This window comes from Cavia porcellus, unplaced genomic scaffold, assembly GCF_034190915.1.
Source record: "Cavia porcellus strain 051 isolate PalLab524CR breed Dunkin Hartley unplaced genomic scaffold, mCavPor4.1 scaffold_29, whole genome shotgun sequence".
NCBI classification, from domain to species: domain Eukaryota; kingdom Metazoa; phylum Chordata; class Mammalia; order Rodentia; family Caviidae; genus Cavia; species Cavia porcellus.
The window spans coordinates 2713096-2725195 of record NW_026947512.1 but is presented as its reverse complement, the minus strand read 5'-3'; the positions used below and the strand labels follow the sequence as shown (position 1 = coordinate 2725195).

The 12100-nt window shown below is 44.2% G+C and overlaps 2 protein-coding genes across 12 annotated transcripts in view; one reads left to right on the top strand and one right to left on the bottom strand.

The window, feature by feature from the left end:
- The window catches only part of Rgl1 (ral guanine nucleotide dissociation stimulator like 1), a 255408-nt gene extending 252082 nt beyond the window's left edge, over window positions 1-3326 (top strand). For all 9 annotated transcript variants that reach the window (XM_063239711.1, XM_063239709.1, XM_063239708.1 and 6 more), the window contains one exon: window positions 934-3326. In XM_063239711.1, coding sequence (XP_063095781.1) covers window positions 934-1121 — 188 coding nt within the window. In that variant the 3' untranslated portion in view covers window positions 1122-3326. The remainder of the gene's footprint in view (window positions 1-933) is intronic.
- Window positions 3327-8100: 4774 nt separating this feature from the next.
- Window positions 8101-12100, bottom strand: part of Colgalt2 (collagen beta(1-O)galactosyltransferase 2) — a 104498-nt gene continuing 100498 nt past the window's right edge. For all 3 annotated transcript variants that reach the window (XM_003474699.5, XM_063239715.1, XM_063239714.1), the window contains one exon: window positions 8101-10832. In XM_003474699.5, coding sequence (XP_003474747.2) covers window positions 10556-10832 — 277 coding nt within the window. In that variant the 3' untranslated portion in view covers window positions 8101-10555. The remainder of the gene's footprint in view (window positions 10833-12100) is intronic.

The window sequence follows — 12100 nt, the reverse complement described above, 5'->3', positions numbered from 1 at the left end:
CTTGCCCAGTTACCTTGTTCTTTTTTTTTTTTTTTCTTTTATAGATCCATTATTACCTGAGTGCTAGGTACTACATGGCTTCTTTTAGAAATATAAACAAATCAAAATCACTTTAGACTGGCAATTCTGTATCACACTGAGAGAATTTTGTGTTCAGAAACTGCAGGTATCTACTTGGGAGTCTCTGGAGTTGTTGCCAGATGTTCGCTGTCTTACAAGGATACTGTTTAACATTAAGATGAGCTGGACATGGTGGTGCATGCCTAAAATCCCAGCACTCAGGAGACTGAGGCAGAAGGATCACTGCAAGTTCCGGCCAGCCAGGGCTACATAGTGACTTCAAGGCTGTGTGAAACAGTAAAAAAATTAAAATGCAAACACTGAACAAATCGGCAACTTGGCTGCAATACATAACTGGTTTGATTTGGGATTAACTTCACGAAGATTCTCAGTATTTCAAGCATTCTGGAGCATTCTAGAAAATGCTGTAGATGTTTTGTTTTTTCTCTATGTCACTGGGTTTCCTTGGTCTTTGGGAAATCTCTGCACCCAGACAGGAAACTGACTGCAGAGGGAGGGCGGGCTGCATTCTAGTCCGGGTCTGCTGCTCGCTGGCGCTGGTCCTGGGAGCCTCCTGTGGCTTCTCCCGGGTCTTTGTTTCTCCCTGCACTTTTTTCTGGCTTTCACATTCTGTACTTGAACAGATGGGTTGGGTTCATGATGGGAAGGATTTCTAAGTCCTTATTTGCGTTTAGCTTTTGGGAGGTAACTGAGATGTCGTTGGGGCCAGTGAAGGGCAGAGGAGACATTGCCTGGTTGGGTCACATCCCAGGAGTGAAAGGCTCTTACATCGGGGTGAGAACTGTAGCTACCTTTGTTGGAGCTCGCTGCTGTACTCAGACTGACAGCCTTCTCTTTGCTTTGCTTTTGCAGAACTTGTGATCCCAGACTCAGCAAATGTCTTTTATGCCATGAACAGCCAAGTAAACTTTGATTTCATTTTACGCAAAAAGAACTCAGTGGAAGAACCAGTGAAGCTTCGTAGCCGGACCAGCTTGACATTGCCCAGGACGGCTAAACGGGCTTGCTGGAGTAACAGGCACAGCAAGATCACCCTTTGAACAGGGGCACCAGGGACCCCCTGGCTCGTCCAAAGTAGAATCAGGCTGAGTACAGGCCTGGCCGTTGCTACTACCATCCAGTGTTAGCGGGTCGTTGGTGAAGTCAACAGATATTTATTGAGTACCTGTGGTGCACCAAGCACTATGTGGAAATGACTTCGACATGAAGAAGACAAATGATTTACTGATGCTCTTTGACTTTTTTGGGACTGAGATACAAAATTATCCACATTTTATATATATGCACACATATTTAGTATATATATACATATACACATATGTATACATTATGTATGTATGTGTATGTGTATATATATATATATATATATATATATATATATATATATATGACATATGAGAGACTTTATGGGATGTTTGGGACTATGGAGAAACAAATTTGCACAATGGCCTGGGAAGCTGAGGTCACTTTTTACAGGGAAATAGAAGGAACCAAGAACCTAGCCTTACACTTTCCAAACAAGTAGAGTCAATCCCAGGAGTACAGAGTGTCCTTTGTGTCAGTATTACAAGAAATCCAAGCTTTATTTTTCTAAAGGGAGAGGATTACTTTCTCAATCAAGTGCCACCACATAAAACAACTGCAGAGGTTGGAACTGCCACAAGCTGAATGAAAGACCACTTTGGGAAGGGTTTGGATGAGTCGGTGGCCTCCGACCTCTGCCTGCATCAGTCAATTTCTGCTCTCGGGTAGAGCCGGGAAAAGCTCCAGAGGCCCATGCAACATCTCTGGAATCAACGCAAGCCCGTTTGATTTCTGGCAACCCTGTCGTTTCTGTTTTATCTCCTAAAGAACATATCACCATAATCACTGTTGCACAAAAGCCATGCTCTGTGGTAACTTATCAGCCAGAAAAGAAAACACAAAAGAACGATAATGATGATTCATTTGGACTCTTATCTGTCTTGAATGCCACTACTTCATTGCCTTTTCTGATTTGCCTTTTGCATGTAAATCTGTACGTCTGGAGTCTTTCGCCATCTGGATCCTAGTACCTCTATATTATGTGCAATTTGTTCCTCAGGTGTAGAAATTTCTACTGCGATTGACTACATTTGATCAGTTTGAGCCTGTGAAAGATTTCTGAATAGTGATTACCCCGTTACTTGCCCTGCAGAAGACATTCCCTGCTGATAACAATACCTGCTTTACTTACTTTAACAGTGTTCCTGTGCCTGGTAGTGGGGAGAGAAACAGGAGGGCATACTTTATCTCAATCCTTTCTCAAAGAGGTACATTCTTTCAGAGGGGGTCAGTAGCACTCTTTTTTAGATGACCACGTGTGCTTTCCACAGATCAGTGACATTTCTGTCTCTAGTAACACATCGTACTCTCCTTCCACTTCCGAGCTACGCTGGGGTTCGAACTAAAAAGCCATATGCGGGAAGCTGATGTGTATAAGAAGCACTTTCAAATTGTAATTCCTTTTTAAGAAAAGAAATCCCCAAATAGCAGTTTTTATTCCAAAAATAAAGAATGAACCCAGAAAAAAGTGAAGATGGTAACATGGAGCTTTTTACCCTTGATCTTGTAATACGGCTCCCAAAGGTTGTGTGGCAATTGTGTTACATACATAGCCATATGAATTCTGCCAGAAACACCAGGAAGTGTATAGCAGTTTGTGGTGATGGACCAAAGAATGAGCCAGGAAGGCCTCAGGTTTCCTTGGTCTTTTTAGGAGATCAGACTGTGCATTGTGTAGAATTTCAACTAGTCGAAAAGCACTTTCTTCTGTTTGTGAGACTTTTGATTTATGCTTCTGTGCATGGAGAAGAGATGTCCAGGGTCTCAGCCATCATGAAGATTGAAGGAATGTAGCCCCAGGCTGACTTTCTTGATGGGAAGGTCACAAAATGTAAAACTATCAGTCTCATTAAGGGTGTGTCTACCAAGGCATACCTGTTGTGCTCATGCGCTCGCCCTGTGTATTTATACTGTACATGTAGAGCCTAGATTTATATACTGCAATGTAAAAATATATATACCTTTTTTTAAAAAAGACAATGGAAATTCCAAGTAGATAAAATATGGCCTCATTTATTTAATGCCACTTGTCTTAGATTTGCTCCGTGGTGGACAGCTGCTTGCATGCTGTGTGTCTGCATCCCCATCGTCTGTTTACCCTTCGGTTAAACTAATAAACTGGTATGGGACGTGGCCGGCATGTGCTGCCGGACCCAAAGGGACTGTATCTGGAGTGTTCATCAGGCGGAATCTGGGTTCCAGACAGGTCAGTAAGCCTTTCAGGAGCCCAACTGGGATCAGGTGGAGGGAACAGGGGAGAGCCAGCAGCTGAGTTGGAGAGGATGGTTCCCACCAGCAAGTGTCTCGAGCATTTAGGGGGAAGAACTTAGGAAGTCTAGCCAGACGTGGTGCCTTGCCAGGGTGCTATTCTTAGTAGAAGTCACGCGGTGGGAATACCTCTTAGGAAATCTGTCTTAGAGTGAGGATCTGAGGTCGTGCTCTACGTACTTTCTGAGCACTGTTTCTGTTCGGCATTAGCTGCCCCCTGAATCATCTTTTTTTTTTTTTTTTGTCTTTTTCATTTTTATTGGGACCAGGGTTCGAACTGAAGACCGCCTGCTTGCAAGGCAGGTGCTTATGCCGCTGAGCTGAATTCCCAGCCCCCCCGAATCATCTTGAAATCTTCCATGGTTCTTTAGAAGCCATAGAGGAGAAAAATGTCTTTCCAAAAGGCATTCAGGCTGAATCAGACTTTACTCAACATGCTATATTGTCAATTTTCAGGTTTCCAAAAGTTGCCCAGAATTATTTTTTGATGGATTACTAAATGAACTCAAATTGTAGTATTTTGTATTATACTTGGCGAATATTTGTGGAAATTTAAAGGGGAAGAACTAGCCCTTTTAATGGAAATTAATGGGGTCTGGGGTAGGAAAGGAATTTCAGTCTCTGCCAATAGGTCACTTTTTTCAAGACCATCGAGAACACCGTTTCCCTTGTTTTGTCTCTGTTCAGAAATCGGACTTGGTGACTAGTGCCTGGAATAACAACATTTAGATTTTCTTCTTTGGAGCATTTTCACATTCTTCATGTAGCACAAGACCATCAGGAAGCAAATAATGTTGTTGATGTGTCCTGGCTTCAGTGATACTGCACGGTTGCTGATGACGAAGCTCTTCTACGGATGCCCACAGTTCTTATGTTGTGTTGCCGTCACTGCTTCCCCTAGAATCTCTCTTCAAGTAAATAACTCTGGAAGGGCGTGTTGGGTTAGGCTAGACTAGATTGGAGTAACAAAACAAGTAATTTAAACCAGGTTTTATTTTTTTCATTCAAGTGCCAATATACTATAATGTCAGGCAAATTTCTTTACTGGCTTTCCTCTACCGTGGCTCAGGGATCCAGCCAGCTTTTCATCTTGCGACTCTACCACCTCAGTTTTTTTCTAACGAGTCACAGAGATGTTAGAAAGATCGGGAAGTCACAACTGTTCTGCCCACTTTATATGGAAGAGGCGTGTTATAGTCTCCATTCACCAGCCCGTGCCCCATAATGTGAGTTCAAGGACAATGGGAAATCCAGAGCATGTGGGCGCCTGGGGTGGGCGTGGGAGGAGTGAGCAGAAGGAGGAGGGGAAACAAAGAAAAGAGGAGGAAGGTAGAAAAAGGAACAAAAATCCATGGGAAAATGAGCATCCCAAATGAGACTTGGGGTGGCCCAGACATCTATTTTTTCTTTTCTTTCATTCTTTGAACTCGTGACCTCACACTTGCCAGGCAAGCGCTTATGTCACTAAGCTAAACCCCTAGCTCCCCAGACATCTATTTCTGATACTTTTATACAGTGTCTAGTAGCCAGTCCCTCTCCCCACCATGTTAAATCTGAGGATTTGCAGTATGATCAGTTGAACAATCAATACATGAGATTATATGGGTGGGCACAAGGGTTGGAGCTATAAGCACCTGTATATATTAAGCTGTGTAGGTGGGGATGGGGTGGGGGGAGGAGGAAAAAAGAGACAGATTAGCTGTTAGAGAACAAGAAATAAAACAGGTTGTCTGCCAGAAGCTTTGAAGCGGCTTCAGTTTTGGCAGGGATGGGATCTTCCTGCGTTGGACCCAAACTCACAGGCCACTGACTACTTTAAGCAAGTTGTCCGACTTCGCTGTTTCCTTATCTGAAAAGTAGGGAGTGCTAGCAGTTGCTACCTCTTGAGGTTCTCGTAGCATTAGATGACAGCACCCATAGACAGAGCATGTTGTTTGGCCTGGGGAAGTCACGTCCTCAAGCCCCGACCTCCCTGCCTGGGTGAGCAGATGTGAGTTGTGGACTGAGAGGTTGAACTGCAGTACCCTGGGAAAGTCTCAGCCTGCTGAGAGTTTGGGGAAAGACTGACTCATGGAGCTGGACAGTGTCCAGGGCTCCTGCAGCTTGTTCCACTGCAGTGGTCCAAAGCAGTTTCTAGAGACAGGCGTGTGGGCCCACGCAGTCTCTCTGGCTGGCTTTGCAGTGTAGGTCAGTTTTTACTCAAGGACAGCAAATGTGAAGCTGCCCGGAGCTACAGCGTCCCACAGAGCCAGAGGGATGCAGTGAATTGACAGGCCTGACCTTCCTGAATGCTGCCTGACCGGAATCTGCAGTGATGCTGGGTCCTCCCTCCTCTGCCTCTGCATCTTTCTTGCAGGAAGGGGCTCTCTGCTCCCAAGTCCCTGTCCAGGACAGCTCAGCTGCACAGCTGTGTGTGCTAATCTCTGGGCACTGGAGCACCGGACACGCACTGTTTCTTTGCAGGCTGCGTATGAACCACCTCAGCCTTTCTCTGCTGTTGCGAGGTTAAAGCCTTCTAACATTAAGGAACAGGCAGGCCGTCTCCACTTCCAGCGTAAGCCTGCGTCCCACCACTCTCTCTCTCGGTTCCAGGTCCTTCTTTTGGCCTGTGTGCACCTGCCTTATGGTTTCCAGCCACCAGCCTGGATCTCTCTTCCTTCCTGTTCCCTTGACTTCCCTCCTTGACTCAGTTCCGGCCCGCAGACCTTTAATCTGTGTGTGCTGCTCTGAAAGCTGCTGCTGTCCTTACCTCTCAAATTCCAAAGACTGTGAGCTCTGTCTCCTTACACACAGCTCTGCACAAACCTTCCTCCTTGCACAGCTTCAGCAACCACCATTCCCCTCAAGTCTTTACAGTTCATGCTGGTATTTTTAGAAAGCAGCTAAAACTATTCAAATCACACTGTCAACTCTTGGAAAACTCAATTCCCGTTTGAGAGTCAGCTTCAAACTTATCATGTTGTTTGGAGAGAGGATTCGTACGTGGTCACTGACTGTTTTCTAAGCTTTTCTGCAGAACACAGAGAGAGGGTGCTCACTTTACCCTGAAAATGAAGTTCCCCTAAGGTTAAAAGTCTAGGAAAGGCCGAAGCAGCCCTGTGGACCCACAGGGGCGTGGAAGCAGCACTCTGGAGGCCCCAGGTTGCTCTCTGGCATGGCAATTTTATTAAAATGTCCATTGCAGAGGAAGCCAAGCTGAGGAAATGAAAGGGAGGGGCATAAAAATAAACACAAGACATGAGAAGTGGAGAGAAACCAATCCTCAGAGGTGATTCTTTATTCTTCCCAGCCCTTTCCGCGGGAGGATGACTTTGGGCTGGGAGCAGCACAGCTGGTGCGGTAAGAATAAACCGAGCAAAGGTCATCTCAGATATTAACACCTCTGGGAGAAAGCATAGCAAAGCAAAACTAAACAAAACCACAAGGCCACTTTAGTTAACCTCCAGGGCAGACAGGGAGCTCTTCTCTTGCCCAGTGAATGAAGCCACCTTAGGATTCAATTCCATGTCTAATAATTCTGTCAATAAATTCTTCTTGCAGACTCACCTAAATTCCTTTTGTCATGAGAAGAGATACTTTAGTATTAGGGATTGAACCCAGGGCCTTGACACTGAGCTATATCCCAATCTATTTTTTTGAAACAAGGTTGTGCAAAGCCACTGAGTTGTCCAAGTGGGGCTCAAACTTAGGATCCTCCTGCCTCAGCTTCCCATAGTGCTGGCATAGCAGGCTCATGTCAACACACTCAGCTCCACGTAATCTTTTGCAACATAACGTACTAAAGATTACCATCATTTACTTCTCTTTTCTGAGAAGGCAAACAGAAAAGGTCAGGCAGAGGTGTTCTTCTCTCAGCGGCCCTGCAGTGCCATTGCAGCTCCCAGCTCCCAGTGGAAGGACTCTTTCCATCCATAGTCCTCCCAGTTCTCCCTCCACATGAATCAGAGATCTCTGTTCTGCAGAGTGTAGCAAACGTCAGCACGAAGCATTACCTGGGTGTACTGATGATTTCCAAGACCGCTTCCTCCTAGCTGTCTTGTATGTCACTCATTTCTTCTCAAATGATCATCCTCATTTTAACTTCACTTTGTCATTAAACTCTCAACAAATTAATTTGTTGTGAGTCACAGAGATAATTTCTGATCATTTCTTTCCCCTTCCATGTAGCTGAAGAAAATGTCCCAAAAGCACACTGTAGAAAGCCTCCTAAAAACAATTGTCTCTGTTTTAGAGTCGTCAGTTGGAGGAAATTGTTCCAATCATAAATGAAAAACTCTTAAGATCCCTAAGTTTGCATCTGAATGAGAACCTTTGTTGATGATACCAGATGACAGAGAACTTTTGTGTAATCTTTTAAGACAGTAACCAAACCTAGAATTCCCCAGAAACAATGGCCAGTGTATTTTACGATTAACTCATAAAAAGAACTTACATTGCCATCATCATCTAGTCTCTCTTATTTCTCAGCACTAGTCCCAACAGGTCTGTAGATCTTTGCTCCTACTGAGTCCCCGTCACTTCCACTTTGCACAACTGTCCTTTCTTTAAGCCCAAAAGGCTTCCCTAGCTACCATGCTCAGCCCTCCTGCCCTCTCTGGCTTCCCACACCCCCAGTGTTGTACAAAACCAACGACCAGTGTTTGAATAACCAAGGACTAATCATTGAACTAAGTTTTTTTTTTTTTTTAATTTTTCACAAAGAGCTCCAAAAGGCAAACACTTTATCAATTTTACACCCTGAAACAGCACAGCAAAATGGACAAAGCAGGGTACGGGACGTCAGCTCCTGAACTCTAGGGTTTCTGCAGGAGACTCAAGGAACCCAAAGCGAGGCCCATGCAGCAGGTCCTCTGCAAACTTCAGGCATTCAAGCCACACACAAGGGCATCAGCACTGCCGAAGTCTCCTTGGATCCTGAGAGGAATCCAGAGGGTTTTACTTCTGAGACAGAGGGAGCAGGTGCCAGGACTAGGGGGGGACAAAGGCTCTGTACCGATGGTCTTGTGTGGAACTACACAGGTCAGATGTCTTAGTTGAAAAGCAGAAGGGAGGCAACACAAATAAAAAGGTCAAAGAACCTTTGGGTTGCTGAAGAGATGATTTTGTAAAAGAAATACTAGCTCTGCAGTTTACAAAGTTCACAAGAAAAGATGATTGCGTGGGATGCAGACCTGAGTGGGAAAAAGCAAAGTTTGGACTGACAGAGCCAGAGCTTTATTCACAGTAGAACAATCCTAGTCTAAAATTCTGGAATTTAAATCCAATATAATTAAGGAATGAAAATTCTTAAACTCATCAGACCAGCTGATGGGGGGAAAAGGGGAAAAAGTTCTCTGCTAAACAAAACAACGCAAAAATCAACTCAATCTTCCTCTACTTCTGACACCCCAGCCACTTGACACTCCACTGAAAAAATAATTAAAACCAAGCACACTTGCACACACTCAAATATGCAGACGAAATACCAAGTACCCCAGGAAGCCTTAGGAACCACCTGAGGATTTTTCACTAGCTTCCCTGGTGTTCTTCCTGTGTGTCTAGAAAATTCAATCAAGTTCTGACAATTTAGTTCAAGCAGTAAAAACTGGAGTCAGGCAACCCCTGCTTTCCTGGCTTATTAGTCAGTGGAGAAGAATATCAACAACAAATCAGGAAGAAAGGTGATGGTTGAGGCGAACCATTGTGCTATCTGAGGACGCCAGATGGTGGATCTGGATGTGATCTGAAATTTACATAAAACCAATTATGAATAAAGCAGAAAGGAATTTCAAGGGACATCTTTTGAGAAATGGTGTCTGCTTAGGATTTTGGCTCCATGAGTTTGCTTCCCTGATTGTTGGCCTAAATCTGTGGTCTAGTCCATTGTTTCTGGCCAAAGTTTCTCTCTCCTTAAGTGCAACATACTTTGTTTTCCAAAGGTTAGAATCCCCAGACAGGCCTCCTTGCAAGAGCCATGCAGAGAAATTCAGGAGATTCAGATGGTGAAACAAATGTGTTGACACCGGCCCCTCCCTGGGGTGCACAGAAAGCTTGCAACATCTGTTTTTCTGCCTCATCCTACCAACAATGCTTCCCCCACATTTTGTAAAATAAATAATTTGAAATATAATGAACAATGGGGGAAGGACAGTTCCTGGCCTGAAATGTGGTCTGTCTATTAACAGTAACTCATAAAACTCACACCTGCAGTTTGTTCCCAGGCTAAGGGATGGCCAGAGGGTGTGGGGTGCTATGGTAGCATGTGAACCCCAGGACAGGGCAGTACTGCCCTCCTGCCCTTGCCCTGTATATATTATATTTATCTATCTTTATAAATACAGCATCCCGGCTCAAGAGGCCACAGTGAAAAAGGGCAAATGGTTGAGTTCTTTTTCCCCTCAAATATCTACAAAAGCCCCTCACTCTCTGGAAAACTGGGCACATCTTTATGAGAGTCCAGTTGCCACGATGGTCAAGGGCCATGCCTCAGCCAGACCCAATTACCATATCTCCATCAGGGACTGAGCTAACAATTAAAAAAAATCCACTTTATGATAAGGCTCATGACAGAATTCCTTTAAATAAAAAGCCCAATTAATGTAATTTTAAATGGTTTGATTCTCTAACTCAAAAAAAAAAAAAAAACCCTTGTTACATGTACAAGTTTTCAAGATCATACAAAGTGAACCAACTAGACCAATAAATGTAGCCTTGTTGGCTTGGAGTTTAAAGTCACATCTGTCACATAAAACAGACAATCCAGACCAATAAATGTGGCCCAGTTAACTTGGCTATTTTGACTGCCCATTCATGGACAGGAGAGCTTGGCAAGTCTGTCTCTTGGACAAGATTCTGAGCCATGTTGCCACCCTAACGTGGGCAGCATTGTCGGGCGGCCAGTGAGCTGAAGAATTGGGGATCTGGTCTTCCTAGTTCCTATAAAGCCTATCTTTTAGTCACGGTAGAAAATTTGAGTTTAATTTCTCTTTCCTCCTCCCCTGCCAAAGACATACTAATTTGATCAATCAGATCAGACCACTTCAGATGACTGTGACCACTAAAAAAATCTGGAACAAACAGATAAACAGCCCTTTAGAAAACCCAAACAGGGAGGCACCAGTGTGGGCCCAGTCTCAGGGAGCCTTTAGAGCTCGTCCTTTGAGGGCACAGTGTCCAGGGACGATGGTGATGGCAGTGCCTCTGTGTTCTTGGCATGGCTGTGGATGTGACCTTGCTTCCGTGACTTCCAGGCATGTGTCCTGTCCCAGTCAGTTGCCACTGTCTCATTGTCCCAGATGGTTGAGGTCTCTGTATCACTCAGGTAGCCTGGCTGGCCTGTGTAGTGCGTGGGGTAGATGAGCAAGGGTTCCGCAGAGAAGGCTTTCAAGTCCCTGGATTCATAATACTCTTTGTACTCAGCTCTGAAAACAAGAGGTACACGAGTGCATGAGGAGCAGGCGAAAAGAACTGAGGGCCCTGCTTGTCATCTCTGAAATTGCCATGGATTCATTTCCTTATTTATCAAGTTGTGTCCTTTGTGATCAATTGTAGGCTACAAACATCATAAATGATTGTTTAAAGCTTTCAGAAGATCTATAAGAACAAGTACAAAAGTTGGGCTATTTCTGCTGTATTTGGATAGAATACTTCAATGATTCAATTGAGCTTAGGCTAGAAGACAAAATTAAATGCTGTTACACCATAATAATAAGTAAACATGAACATTTTACAAAAAGTGCCTTGTTTCTGAATTAATAAATGAAGACATCTGCGATCTGGACAGCAGCAGTAGGCTGAGTGACGTGGCGAAGGCTTGGAGAGATGCTTGTGGGACTGTGCGTTCCAGTCCCTGGCTCAGTGTTCTGGCTACCTGTAAGTGCACAGTATGAGATAACTTGGCTTCCCTCCCAGGGGTCCTGTGCTGGTTACATGCAGTGGTATTTGTACAGTTCCTTGTTCTGTGAGTGCAATAAATATTAACTAAAAAGATATTAATTTCCCTTTAGTCTTGGGGACAACGGTTTGTTTGACCTACAGGTCTCTGCTTGGGTAATGAGGTAAAGTCAACCTGTGATATGCTGTATATAAGAAAGCAAGAAGCTCTATTTTTACAAAGGACTGGAATCAAAATGCAGCACAGGAAATCTCAAAGGCTAATATGAAGGCCATCTAATATACATTGACCTTTAATAGAAAAAGGAACCTGGTTTCCCACTCTATTCCTCAGTCTAGGAATCACTGGTGGAGGAGCTATTATGTATTTTGACTGGGCTCTAAGGATATACAAATATGAGACAGTTCTTGCCTCAGAGGATTCTGAGTGTATTGGGAAGACTGCCACACACATCCATCAATCACCACATCTATTGATAAGCATGAAGCCAGTGTAAGCTCCTATTAGGTTCTGAGCATCACAGTGCTTACTTCCACAGATACTCTGCCCAGGTGCCACCTCTAAACCTCTGAATTGCTCATACACCTCTGTGACTGCAGGTATCACAATATATCATGATGATTTGTTCATAAGTCAGCATTCCCAGTAGATCCTGAGCTCTGCAAGCATGATTACCACTGCCTTGCCAACAGTATGCAGGAGTCGAGCTGAATGAACTGAAAATTCTGCAGTGCTTAGGAGAATGACCTTCACCGGATGGTGTGTGAAGTTATGCAAGTAAGAAGAGTGAAGATA